Below are 14157 nucleotides of genomic sequence, written 5' to 3'. Positions count from 1 at the left end.
TGTCTCACTTAATAACCACCTCGCTTAGCAATGGACATTCTGGTCCCAATTGTGGTCCTAAGTCAAGGACTGCCTGTACATTAGCATGTTCTTTGAAACAGGCCATCACTTTAAGTCTCACCTGCTTTACTGCTTTAGACGTAATGCCTTATGTGAATGCAGCTCCTAGTACAGGGGTCTTCAAACCTGGCCCTTTTATGACTTGTGGACTTCAACTCCCAGAATTCCTCAGCCAGGCATGCTGGCTGAGGAATTCTGGGAGTTGAAGTCCAGAAGTCATAAAAGGGCCAGGTTTGAAGATCCCCGTACTATTATATGTTGCACTGGTGGTTAGGTATGCTGTGTGTTTGCGTTTGGTGGATTGTAGTAGGTATCCCTAAGGTGCTTTTTCCCTGAGGCAACTTTTCACAAAGCTTCTTGGATGAGAAGTGAAATGTCTTTAGAAAAAAACAAGAAAGTCCAGTTGCCTCATGAAAAAAGCATTCTTTGGGATAACTATGACCGGAATGACTGAGAATCTCCAGAGACATTGTAGTAGGTAAATAATGCCTACACAAAGAGTCTCCAGCTGCTGGTTGTCTGGCTTAATACAATCTTCCTGTTATTCTGGAATCTTATGCAGGGTGATTTGGAGTGCAGCCTGGAAGATTTGGGCCTTGAACTATTGTCTGAAGGATTGGTGGGTGCCCTGCGGGTGCAGGGAGCCCAGCGAACACATGCTGGACTATATGAGTGTCAAGTAGATAATGGTATCTCCCCAGCAGCCAAGAGCAGTGCTCGTTTGATTGTGCGATGTAAGTATTACACTAGTCAACCTTTAATATGTCCTAGACTTAAAGACTCCTTTAAAATCCAATGTTTTACTTGTCATAATTGCCTGTCACCCACCCCTGGCGTGTTTCTCTGAGCCCCTTGATGTCATCCCTTTTTTTGCTTTGCTTTTCAGCCAGTTGCTTACAAATGCAACACAACTTTTAACCACACATGTCTCTTCCGCTCTAGACCCACCAGAAATCATCAAGGGCCCTGGGCAGAGGAAAGTGGCAGCTTCGGGTGATGGAAGAAGCCACGCTGTGCTTCAGTGCAGTGCTCAGGGTGTGCCCGGGGTGCTCTTCAGCTGGGCCAAGAATGGGGTCTCCCTCGATCTCCAAAGCCCCAGGTGAGATTCCCCATCAGGATGTGAAGTAGTAAAATAATAAAGATGTCCTTCAGTTGAGTTTAACTCTTAAGAATTTCATGGACACAACCCTACAGGTTGGTTATGACCACAGTTGGGACTAGGACAGTGATGGTGAACCTTTTAGAGACCGAGTGCCCCAAAACTGCCCTGTCCCCTGCTGGGCCACCTATTGCCTCCATGGCCTGCCACAGATTAATCAGGCAGCCCTGCAGTGCCATGGCAGCCACACCCTCCACCCGCGCCCCGCAGCATCATCTGTGCGTGATGGGGCATGAGGGCGGAGTCTTGTCCACTCTGCCAGGCTGCCATGTTTTTGGCTGCACTGCTCCATGTGGGCCATGCCCGGGGGCGACTCTATGGGGGGCCTACTGGTGAGGAGGGGGCTATGAGGGGAGGCAGGGCTGGGGCAACGGTGCACGTGCCCACAGAGAGGGTCTGAGTGCCGCCTCTGACACACGTGCCAAAGGTTCACCACCACTGGACTACAGTTTCCATTGCTAAGCAATAGCAATAGCACTTAAACTTATATACCGCTTCACAGTGCTTTACAGCCCTCTCTAAGCAGTTTACAGTGTCAGCCTATTGACCTCAACAATCTGGGTCCTCATTTTACCGACCTTGGAAGGATGGGGTCAACCTTGAGCCGGTGAGAATCCAACTGCCAAACTGCAGTCAGCCAGCAGTCAGCAGAAGTAACCTGCAGTACTGCACTCTAATCACTGTGCCGCCACAGCGCAAGTGGTTTTTAAGTGAGACATGCCCAGTTGTATGATCTTTTGTTGTTGTTGTTGTTAAATGATTCACTGCAGTTGTTGAATGAATCATACAATCACTAGAGAATCTGGCTTCCCCCGATTCTCTGCTTGTCGGAAGGCCACAAATGGCAATCATGTGAACCAAGGACATTGCATCCATTGTGAGTACATCTGGTTGCCAAGTGTCTAAATTTTAATCATGTGACCATGGGGATACTGCCATGGTTGTAAGTGTGAGGACTGGATGCAAGTCACTTTTTTCCAGTTGCATTGCAGCTTTGAACGGTCGCTAAATGAAGGGTTATAAATTGAGCACTGCCTCTATGTAAATAGTTCTTCCAGTTCAGGCATGGTGCTCGGCTTTCCCTCCAAGTCCTGAGCAAGCCTGACCCTGCTTAGTTTCTGAGCCTGAGCAACGTTGCTGAAGTGCTACTACCTGTTGAGATCATTAGCTTCTAAGCCAGGGGTAGGCAACCTTGGCTCTTTTATGACTCATGGACTTCAGCTGCCAGAATTCTTGATCCAGCATGGCTCAGCTTGGAAACCTCTCCCTTTCCCCTCAGCATGGCTGGCTCAGGAATTCTGGGAGTTGAAGTCCACGAGTCATAAAAGAGCCAAGGTTGCCTACCCCTGCTCTAAGCAGTGAATTTTATTCTGGTCAACCTGTAGCACTTGGATTCTGAAGTCTTATCTCCTGGTCCCTTATCAGCTTCATTCTGGTTACTACCTATAAGCAGTGGTGGGATTCAGCCAGTTCACACTAGTTCGGCACAACCGGTAGCTAATTTTTTGTTGCCCAGGCCCAGAACGGACTTCTGGAAGTGGCATCCACACAGAGAACCGGTTGTTCACATATTTGAATCCCACCGGTTCCCAGAAGGCTCTGCAGGGGACAGAACATGGAAGATCAAATATATTGCAATATCACAACGCAAACCACATAACTTATGTACTTGCATCTGACATCGGGACACAACTGTGAAAGCTTGCTGTGATGCATGTCTTATCATTTTTTGGGTCATGATGGTTTGCATGAAATATCTGTGTTATGGCCCAATTCATTTTTAATTAAGTTTCCCCAAGTCAAATATGGTTGGATTTCAGTTAGGCTACAAGGGCAGGAATTTATACACAAGTAAGCAACCCTGTAAATCTTTGGTGCTTCTCCTGTCTCTCTCCATCAAATTAAGTTTCCCTGCCTTGGAAAAAGGGCAGTGGAAGTTCGCCGTTGCTTATAGAGACATTCCCAAAGATTTGCACTCAGCTTGCAAAGGCTTAACTCCTTTTTGGGCAAATGGGGTGGGGGCGGATTAAGCATCTCACAGGAGTTGAATGCTTACAATATTCTGTTCAGTTCTATTTTGAATGAAATTTGCAACTTGAAAGTTGTTCCAGCGTGGCTGGGGTCCAACCTAAGCCAGCCGAAGTTTGATAATCAGTTTGGCATTCATATGGATTCACTTTAGTTCCAGTGGAATTGGGGAAATGTTACAAATGCATTTTTATCTGCAAGAGAAGAATGGGAAAAGGAATGAATCAGTATGGTGAATTTGCTGTATTTAAATCTCAGAAATCACACATAAGAATAGATATGATACTGAAAAGATTCGTTTGCTTTCCCCCAATCTTCCTCTGCTCTCCTCTCCTCTGCTCTCCTCTCCTCTCCCTTCCCCTCCTCTCCCCTTCCCCCCTCCCCTCCTCTCCCCTCCCCCCCTCCCCTCCTCTCCTCCCCTCCCCCCCCCGCTTTCTCTTGTCTTTCAGTTTGTCTGCAATTTCATTTGTCAAATATTTAAGGAAGACTGAACTGCATCACTTTTATGACGTAATTCATGATATTATCTTTCCCCAGGTATAGTGTGGTCACAAGCTATGAGGATTCTTTACACACCAGCACTTTAACCATTGCCAATGTCAGCGCAATGCTTGACTATGCCATCTTCACCTGCACAGCCAACAATGACCTGGGCACAGATGCTCTTGATATTCAGCTACTTAGCACCAGTAAGGAGCAGCTATCCAGTGAAGTTGAAAGTCAAAAATTCCTTGTACCTTTTGAATTAACTTTGATTCTTTCTTGCCAGGTCGTCCTGACCCACCAACGGGGTTCAAGGTTATCAGTGTAGCTCATAATTGGTTGGCTTTGGAATGGACCCCAGGTTTTGATGGAGGGCTCCAGCAAAGCTTTCGTGTCAGGTAGGGCTCATGGAGATAAAAGTCCCATCTATCAACACAAGGAAAGATGATTTAAATCAGTGTAGCTCTCATGGTCCCATATACGAATTCTTGGGAACTGCTATCACTTGGTTGAATTGCTGTTCTTAGGAACTCTGAAAAGTGTCAGGCCCAAAAACAAGAATGACACTTGACAGCAATAGCAATAGTGTTTAGACATATGTACTTCATAGTGCTTTACAGGGCTTTCCAAGAGGTTTACAAAGTCAACATATTGCCCCCAACAATCTGAGTCCTCATTTTATCGACCTTGGAAGGATGGAAGGCCTAGTCAACCTTGAGCTAGTCAGGATTGAACTCCTGTCTGTGGGCAGAGGTAGCCTGTAATACTGCACTCTAACTGCCCTACCATGGCACGGTATTCCAGACCGAAATCTTTATAGTTTCCACACCTATAGACAGAATCTTGCCAGACTAAGCACTCTGCTATCTGCATCTACCATATACTCTGTGAACTGTTAGGGAGGCACTGTCTTCATTCTCTTTCTTACACACAAAACATCGGACTGAATGGTCTCTTATTCCTCTACAATGCATCCCCTCCCCTCTGGGAATCCAGTCTACTGTATTCCATTACACTCATCAACTTTAAGAAGTATAGACTTGAATTTTTCAGAATTCTGGGAACTGAAGTCCATATACCTTAAAGATGCTGAGGTTGAGAAACACTGTCCTAGTGCACAAGCCTTGCTCTATATTATGGGTGAAATAAGTATATTCATATAATAACTCTGGAATGATTCCCCCCCCCAACAAGATTTGTGTGATCCCACCCTTGTACCATTCCAGAAGTCATTGAAGGTCTGGTTGTTTCCCCAGGCCCTTAGGGGCAGGTTGACCATGAAACCCCTTTCTATTTTGTTCTATTTTGTGTTGATCTGTTTTGGTTTAGCTTTGGTATCTTGTTCTTCTTGTCCATCCATCGTATGCATATTTTTCAGTTGTAACGCTACCCAGTTTTGCTTCTACATTGGATGGCCTATACATTAAATATATACCGAAACACTGAAATGTCCTTGCCTTCAAGTGACGCACGTAGACTAAACATTTAGGCGAAACCACTAGGGAAAAACAGTTAGAAAAAGAGACAATGTCAGTGCAGAAACAGATGGAATTTATTAATTTGAATAATCCACATTCAGAAATTACCCATGCTTCCAAGATAGACATGGATTAGGCAGTGTGGGCCTGATGCCCCTTCATGTCACACACATTATGTGCTTAATTTGTTCTCCTCAGTCGCTTTTATCTCCACTTCCTTTCATTCAGATATCATTGGCCCGAGGCTCCCAGCTTTCTGTACGTGGATGTCTTTCCACCGCAATCTCCAACTTTTACGCTGACTGGCCTGCAGCCAAACACCCCCTATAATGTCTCTGTCAATGCACGCAATGCTCTTGGAGAGAGCGATTTTGCAGATGGGGGTGCAGGGCTGAGCATCACCACAGAAGGTAAGGGACTTCGAGGTAATCCAGAGAAGAAGCACAACAATGAATACTAGTTCTCTCTTGATTGCAAGTTTATATTGACAGAATCTTGCAAATCTGAAAAAAACAACAACCCGAGGGAGGGCCCCTTTTGAAACGCTTCCCACACCCTCCCTCCTCCTGCAGGTTTCGACATCTTTTGCATGATGTCTGATCTGTAGCTCTTCTTCCTGGCTTCCAAGGTCATCCACACATACCATTACAGGAACAAGAGCAGGGCGCAGCAGAGGAGCATGAGGGCATAGCTGCATTTTAAGGAGCAAAAAGGCAGTAATTCTATAAGTAGACGTAGTGCTGGACATGGACCATAGAGATCCGGTTCTGAAGTTCAATTGGATCGAATACTTTATTTGACCGAGTGTCATTAGTCCATTCTCATCCGCATAAGCTCCCTGGGTGACTTGGAACCAGTTTGTCCCTCTCAGCCCAACTCACCTCACAGGGTGGTTGTTGTGGGGAAAATAGGAGAAAGAAAGAGCCAGTTTGGTCTAGCGGTTAAGGATCCAAGCTAGAAAGCAGGAGACAGTGAGTTCTAGTCCCGTCTTAGCCATGAAAACCAGCTGGGTGACCTTGGGCAAGTCACACACTCTCTCAAACTCAGTTCATTTCACCTCACAGGATTGTCGTTTTGGGAAAAATAGGAGGATTATGTGTTGCAGGTTACAAACAAAAAACAGATATGTTCGCTGCCTTGAGTTGTTTATAAAAAATAATAATAAAGGTGGAATATAAATAAATTAATTTTAAAAAAACCAAGAACCCATGTGGTGTAAAGGTGAATGGGGAAACGTAGCTCTAGTTTACACTCAGTCATGGAAACTCATTGAGTAACCTGGCCCGTGGGCCAGGTGAAATCTGAACTAAGAATGAGAAAACGTAGCTCTAGTTTACACTCAGTCATGGAAACTCATTGAGTAACTTGGTCTATGGGCCAGGTGAAATCTGGACTAAGAGTGGGGAAACGTAGCTCTAGTTTACACTCAGTCATGGAAACTCATTGAGTAACCTGGTCCATGGGACAGGTGAAATCTGAACTAAGAATGAGAAAACGTAGCTCAAGTTTACATTCAGTCATGGAAACTCATTGAGTAACTTGGTCTATGGGCCAGGTGAAATCTGGACTAAGAGTGGGGAAACGTAGCTCTAGTTTGGTCCATGGGCCAATCACCCCTTCTCAGCTCAACTTACTCCATGGGGTTACAGTATTCCTGTAGGAAAAAGCAGGAGGGAGCAGCACACAGTCACACTGAGGAGATGGCTACATATGTTTTCACAATACTGAAAGGTTCGTGGGGAAAAAAAATCCACATTGTTCAAGTAATTGGTCAATGTTCCAGGCACTTTCTGTTCATTTCCCCTAAAGGCACAGGATTCTGCTTATGCTTTCTGAGCCTTCTTATAGGGAAGTTAAAAAAAGGGAAGCAAAACTAAAAAAAATGCACCAAGAAACATGGCACTTTTGGCCCAATCCCTTTCTCAGGCAATTTGTCAGCTATATGCTGCTCTTAGAATTTGAATAATACACTTGTAATTTTCCATATTTCTTTCCAGAGAGAATAGAAACCCCAGTTGAGAAGGATCCAGAGATTCCCCTCTCATTTGAACCAGGTGATCTCGTTAAACCCTGATTTTTTACGATAAATATGGCCATGGTACCTCAGTTAAGCTAGCCACTATTTTTTATTAGGGAGACTTAGGAGCCACTGATGCTTCTTTCAGTGCTGTGATTACTTGGTTTTGTATTGTCAAAAATAAAATATGTCAAAGCTGTCCACGCTACTCCATTTGATCCGCTGGGGACATTACTTATGGATGCCCACAATATTTGTGAGTGATACAATGAGGAATTGAGGTTTAAATTTAAGTTAATTTTGTGTACAGGCTCTACACAAGTGGAATCCTGGAAGTTGGACCAGATCAATGATGGTGAACCTTTTAGAGACCAAGCGCCCAAACTGCAACCCAAAACCCACTTATATATTGTCGGGTGCCAAGTGGGCGTGGCCCATTGGGTGGGTGTGGCTGCGGTGGTAACGGCAGACTGGGTGGGACTAAAAAGTTCAATCAATCAATTCCAACTTTGCGAGATCTTTTTTTCCCCCGTGAGAAGTTGAAATTGATTGAACCTTTTTTTTTTGCACACGGTGGCAGAGGCCTAAAGTGAAAAGGTTTTATAAAACCCAGCTGAAGGTCTAGGATTGGGCCGACAGCGGGCGTGCCCACAGTGAGGGCTCTGCGTGCCACCTGTGGCACCCGTGCCATAGGTTCGCCACCACAGGACTAGATGATCTCCAAGGTCTCTTTCCATTGGCAATTCTACGCCAATAAGGAGCTGATCCTGGGTTCTTTCCTGATTTGGGACAAAAATGATAAGGGGGAGAAAGCTCATTCTATCGACTTTCACTTTTTAAAATCTTTCTTCCCCTAGAAAGGTCCGTGTTGCCCCTTCCCCTTGTTGTGCTCCTCGGTGGTCTAGGAGGGTTTCTGCTAGTTTCCAACTTGTTTTTGCTTGGCTGCTTAATCTTCAGAAAGAGCACTCTGGCTCCCACAGGTAAGCATATAGATCATAACTTATAAATGGGTCACTGGTCGGGGGGAAATTCCAATAATCTGCTCTGCTTTTTCTGTCTTGCCATAACTGTCTCACCATAAAAACGGTCATTCTAGGTAGATAAAGAAATCCTTTCATTTCTTCTGTTCGATATAATTTCTTTTGCTTGTTTTTCTCCTAACAGGAGATGGGGTTGAAAGACCAACCAGGTGAGCCTAACTGGGCGAGAGGGCAAGACCCATGTGATTTAAGTTGGTAACTTGGGCCTGCTCTCTTTTCTCTTTCTTTTTCATATTGATGCATCTAATGTTTTGACGGAGTTGAATAATTTGAAAAGCTGACGTTGTCAGTCATGGCGAGATGGGGGCAATTTCCTTGGGAACTGAGAAACACTTCGTAAATTCATCACTGTACTATAACCCACTGTGGCGGTTAATTGCAGGGGGAAGGTGAGATTTGGGAACAGCTACACGATGAGCAAATGGCTGAAAGCTGGTGGGCAACCGGCACAGCTGGAGGGGTGCAGTTCAGAGGTAAGTGCATCTATCTGGTCATGGGGACTGTGGGTGCAACATCTGGGTGACACAGTGGTTGCCAAGCAAGGAGATAGGGCAACAAATGGTTTGTATGTTAAGCAGCAGGAAATGCAATACTATTTTCAGAATGCACAGGAATTGGATACAGGTAGTCCTCAATCTACAACTATTTGTTTAGTGATCATTTAAAGTTACAGCAGCACTGAAAAAAGGGACTTATGACCAGTCCTTGCACTTACAACCAACACGGCATCCATCCAGTCGTACGATCAAAATTTGGGTGCTAGGCATCTGGCACGATTGCCATTTGCAACTTCTCAGCCAGCTTCCAACAAGCAAGATCAGGGGAGGAAGCCTGATTCTCTTAATGACTAGGAGATTCACTTAATAACTGCAGTGATCTGCTTGACAAGGTGGCAAAAAAATTGTAAAATTGGGCACGATTCATTCAGCCTTGTTTAGCAATGGAAATTTTGGTCCCAACTGCGATCCTAAGTTGAGAACTAGCTGTGGGATGGTGGTGGTGGTGGAAGCACAAAACTTACTTAGTAGAGGGGGAAAAAAATTCCTCTCTCTTTTTTTATTCCCCAAAGTTTTTTTTTTTGAAACTTGCTTTTTCCTCCCAAGGAAACTTAAGTCAAAGCAGCTGGTTTCACTCACTGCTTCCTCCATTCAATATCAAGATTGCATCCTTTGGAAATAAGGGTACATTTTGCAGTGCCTTTGGATTCTGTCCATCTCTTAGAGACCCACCGTTCTCTCCAGTATCAGTAAATCCAATTTCAGCAATAGAGAGAAATTATGTCAGCTGGAGAAGATTAGTCGAACTGACTCACTTAGGCTCCATCATAATGCAACTTAAGAATGTATTGTACTTTGGGAGAGTGGGTGGGATTGGGGGTTGCTAGGAAGCAAGGAAACTTGGGGAAAGTATAGGGAAGTCCCCAGGAGCACTTTAGAGAATCTTTCTGCCTCTGTCTGGAAAACTTTATGCAGCTCTGCTTCTGTTTCTTATTAGCAGAAAAGGCTATGAGGGTTTGGTCTAATGAGAAGTCCTTTTTCAAAAAACAGAAGGCATAATCCTGACATTTTGAGAGAATCAGCCTATTTGAAAGGATCTTATTTGTCAATCCTTGTTAGAAAAAAAAAAGAGTTTCTCTAGCACTGTGGTGGCGAACCTATGGCACGCGTACCACAGGTGGCACACAAAGCCCTCCCTGTGGGCACCTGCGCCGTCGCTCCAGTCCTAGGCCTTCAGCTGGGGTTTCTTAAAACCTTTTCGCTTTAGGCCTCCGCTGCCGTGTGCAAAAAAAAAGATTCAATCAATCAATCAATTTCAACTTCTCACAGGGAAAAAAAAAGATCTCGTAAAGTTGGAATTGAATGACTGATTTTTTTAGTCCCACCCAGTCTGCCATTACCACCGCAGCCACGCCCACCCAATGGGCCACGCCCACCCTGCACCCAACGATACATAAGTGGGTTTTGGGTTGCAGTTTGGGCACTCGGCTCTAAAAGTATTGCCATCACTGCTCTAGCAGAAGGCGAAGGGCTGGAAATTGTAACTAAACTCTCCTGGAAGAGATGGTGGGCAGACTTAAGATATACACACGATGGATGGATGGATGGATGGATGGATGGATGGATGGATGGATGGGTGGGTGGGTGGATACCATGAATAGGAGGCCCTTCCAAGGCCTGGGGAAAAATGTTTTTAAAAGATTACTTAAAGATGGGGGTTGTAAATGTCCTTGGGGGGAGATACTGTTCCAAAGAGTAGGAGCAGTGATGGAGAAGGCTTACCTCCTAGGTCCTTAGATAATACTGCCTAATCAACAGGATCCAGGACAAACTGTCAGAAGGCATGTAGTATGCTAGTACTAAAAGAGACAGACAAACCCTCAAAAACCTAATCCCGGTGCTATATAAGACTTTATAAATAATAACTAGTGTATTGAATTGCATCCAGAAGCTGACTGGTAATCAGTGCAGACCATATACGATATTACATAGGCATAGGGACACTTCTCCATTACTGCTCATATTGCCACATTCTGGACTAGAGGTAGTTTTTGAATGGTCTCCAAGGCCAGATTTGTTTTCCTTGCTCCTGACATAGTTGGTTGGCTCTCTCTCCAGGGCAGTTCTACCAAGACATCAGCCACTCTCTCTACAGCCACCAGAGACACTAGTGTTACAGGTATGTAGGAGCTGATGTATTTTCCCCCTCCTCTCTGTTGCAATCCTAATTCCTGTTGCCTGAAGGAGAACTTTGGTTTTCTTTGCAGACCCCAACATCTCACTCCCTTGGATTGGCTCTCAAGAGCTCCATGAATATGAGGAGGTAGGAGGTCCTAGGAGACTGGAAGAAATGGGACCACTCTATGATGAATGGAACTCCAACCATGAACCATGGATCAATGAATATGCAGTGAGTAGCTGGAGAGGGAGGTGATGTCTCAGACAGTCCTGTTGTGTTGCCAGTCAAGGGTACAGTAGGTTGCTTTATCAAGGAGGTTTTGTTGATGGATACTTCAATGGAAGTATTTAATCAGTGGAACAACTTGCCTCCAGAAATTGTGAATGATCCAACACTGGAAGTTTTTAAGAAGAGACTGGACAACCGTTTGTCTGAAATGGTATAGGGTTTCCTGCCTGAGCAGAGGGTTGGACCAGAAGAACTCCAAGGTCCCTTCCAACTATTCTGTTCTGTCATTCTATTCTATTCTATTCTATTCTGTTCTGTTCTGTTCTGTTCTACTCTATTCCATCCCATCCCATCCCACCCCACCCCACCCCACCCTCTATCTCAGGGGTCTTCAAACTTGACCCTTTTATGACTTGTGGACTTCAGCTCCCAGAATTTCTCAGCCAGCATGTCTGGCTGAGGAATTCTAGGAGTTGAAGTCCACAAGTCATAAAAGGGCCAAGTTTAAAGACCCCTGCTCTATCTTAATGCTTCAAAAATGACATGGAATCTTACCAGATCTTATTCCTTGTGTTTAGCAGGTCTACCAAGGGATTGGAAGATGGCCAGCTGCCTCCACAAAGACAGCACAGATCTATGACTCAGTGGCAAACTATCTGCCCCTGGATACAGAGCTGCCTTTTGAGCAACAAGGGGAACTAGTCTAAGTAACCTGCTTTGTGTTTCTCTGACCCACCATCTAAGATTGTGTTGTCTCCTGGTAACTCTCAGCTCCTTCATTTTATGCTGTCTTCCGTAACAGTGTAGAGAAGCCAAATCCAGGTGTGCAGTCTTTGGATGGGTTCACACAATATAACTAAGCCTGGATTAGCAAGACACAATTGCTGAGGGTGCAAAATAAATAAATAAATAAATGGTGTACTCAATCTACAAAAGATAACGTGACAGCTTTGTTTTGACTGCTGACCCAGTGGTCGGATCCTTACAAATCAAGTGTGGAATGTTTGGCAAAACAGCCAAGAGAATGCTTGCCATTCTCCTTTTCCCCTATTGGAATCCGATGCCTTGGGCTCTCCCCAGCTGTTACTTTGCGTGGCTAATTGAACTGTTCTAATCTCAGTTGGGTTTAATAAAAACTGTAACTTTAAGAATTGCTACCTAGGCTTGAGGTTGTCCCCCCCCCTCCCCAACCTTCCTCTTGCTTAGTTTGTGTGTGTTGTCTTTTGTAGCTAAACCTCAGGGCAAGGAGTTTTCCACCACTCAGCTGCTTGCAGTGTCTTTTGGCTAAAAAGCTAGGTTCAAAATGCAAGAAATCCATAAAATATAAATAAGCCCAAGGCAGACCACACATGGCTCGCTGGGGATGGAAAGGATACCATGAACCAGAGTCAAGTGAAGAGTGTAAAAAAAAGGTTTATTACACTTCTGCTCCAATAGTTTATGCTCCACTGTAAAGCCAGCTCGATTTTTCCTCTGGTCAAGTTATCTACCCTTGCAAGTTTTCATCATGTCGAATGCAGAGGGATGCATATGAGCATAGCAGACCCCAAACAGACCAGGGGAAAAGCATAGACATTTATTCCTAGCCATGACAAGGTTAAAAACTGATGAAGCAGGCATTTGAAACCTGCCCCGTGGGAATCCCCTCTACGGGCAGAGTTTGCAATACAACAGCATTTCATCCCTCGCCCTCCCCCTCTGTCAGAGGCCTATGGGTGAAAATACCTCGTCTGCTTTGCATTTGTGGGTGATGGTTACACAGTAGACCAGGGGTAGGCAACCTTGGCTCTTTTATGACTCATGGACTTCAACTCCCAGAATTCCTGAGTCAACATAGCTGTCTCAGGAATTCTGGGAATTGAAGTCCATGAGTCATAAAAGAGCCGAGGTTGCCTACCCCTGCAGTAGACTTAAGCTGGCTACTAAATGGACCCACATTGTGAGTTTGCATTGAGCCGGGTTCCTACGGTATATTTTAGGTGTAAAGAACTAACCCCAGGTAAAAACTAACCAAGCGCTGTATGTTTCCAAACACAGGTAGTCCTCGACTTACAACAGTTTGTTTAGTCACCGTTCCAAGTTACAACGGCCCTGAAAAATGTGACTTATGACCGTTTTTCATAGCTACGACCTTTGCAGCATCCCCAACGATCCTGTGATCAAAATTGAGATGCTTTTCCAGTGCCATTGTAACTTTAAATGGTCGCTAAATGAATGATTATAAGCCAAGGACCTACTTGTAATTCCTACCAGATACTTGGAGAACAGGAAGGGAGTTGGGGATTGGAGAAGAGCACGAAGGAAAAAGGGGAATGGTTTTTCTCACTTTGTGGAGATACAGCTTTCCGAAATGGAAGGAAGCTAACGCAGTCTCAGAGAAGAGTCCAAGACTGCTTCTTTGGCCCATGTAGGGTTTCAAAGCAAGCCAGAGATCTGGCTACAGCTGTCTGGACACAGATGCTGTGAGAGGGTGCAATGCAGGCCAAAGCCTAAATCATAATCACAAAAAAAAAATAACACAAAGATATCCTGGCAGTTCTGAACACACCCATATTCCTTGAGAGACCTTAGGACAGGGGTCCCCAACCTTGGCGACTTTAAGACCTGTGGACTTCAACTCCTAGAATTCCCCAGCCAGCCATGCTGGCTGGGGAATTCTGGGAGTTGAAGTCCACAGGTCTTAAAGTTACCAAGGTTGGGGACCTCTGCCTTAGGATGCTCTTTTGCCAAGGATGGCAGTGCAACTGCCTTTGCTCGCCTCTGGCTAATTTGAGGCATAATTAATAGCAGCGCCAGCACTTTCCTCTGTAAGAGGAGTTTTCTGCCTTAAAAGGCTAACTTGTCATTAACACCAACTTAATAACGATGATATCCCCATCCCTGGGAGAAATCCTGGGAATTTCAATTTGCTGGGCTGGCCAAGACTTCTATTAGAAGTCCCAAGCCTGCTCACAAAATAATGCTTCCTTGGATTCTCCACGTTACATG

The 14157-nt window shown here is 44.9% G+C and overlaps 1 protein-coding gene across 1 annotated transcript in view; it reads left to right on the top strand.

The window, feature by feature from the left end:
- Positions 1 to 11876, top strand: part of NPHS1 (NPHS1 adhesion molecule, nephrin) — a gene marked incomplete at both ends in the record, with an annotated part of 39907 nt that extends 28031 nt beyond the window's left edge. The window contains 13 exons of the mRNA XM_081334368.1: positions 623 to 794; positions 1003 to 1159; positions 3785 to 3936; positions 4017 to 4128; positions 5437 to 5667; positions 6043 to 6050; positions 7206 to 7262; positions 8083 to 8205; positions 8390 to 8414; positions 8648 to 8738; positions 10881 to 10941; positions 11030 to 11172; positions 11748 to 11876. Coding sequence (XP_081190494.1) covers positions 623 to 794; positions 1003 to 1159; positions 3785 to 3936; positions 4017 to 4128; positions 5437 to 5667; positions 6043 to 6050; positions 7206 to 7262; positions 8083 to 8205; positions 8390 to 8414; positions 8648 to 8738; positions 10881 to 10941; positions 11030 to 11172; positions 11748 to 11876 — 1461 coding nt within the window. The remainder of the gene's footprint in view (positions 1 to 622; positions 795 to 1002; positions 1160 to 3784; positions 3937 to 4016; positions 4129 to 5436; positions 5668 to 6042; positions 6051 to 7205; positions 7263 to 8082; positions 8206 to 8389; positions 8415 to 8647; positions 8739 to 10880; positions 10942 to 11029; positions 11173 to 11747) is intronic.
- Between the last annotated feature and the right edge of the window lie 2281 nt (positions 11877 to 14157).

The sequence above is a fragment of the Vipera berus genome, assembly GCF_964194415.1.
Source record: "Vipera berus genome assembly, chromosome: 9".
Classification (NCBI taxonomy): Eukaryota; Metazoa; Chordata; class Lepidosauria; order Squamata; family Viperidae; genus Vipera; species Vipera berus.
The sequence above is the reverse complement of the archived record's forward strand: the minus strand, read 5'-3'. Positions and strand labels throughout refer to the sequence as shown.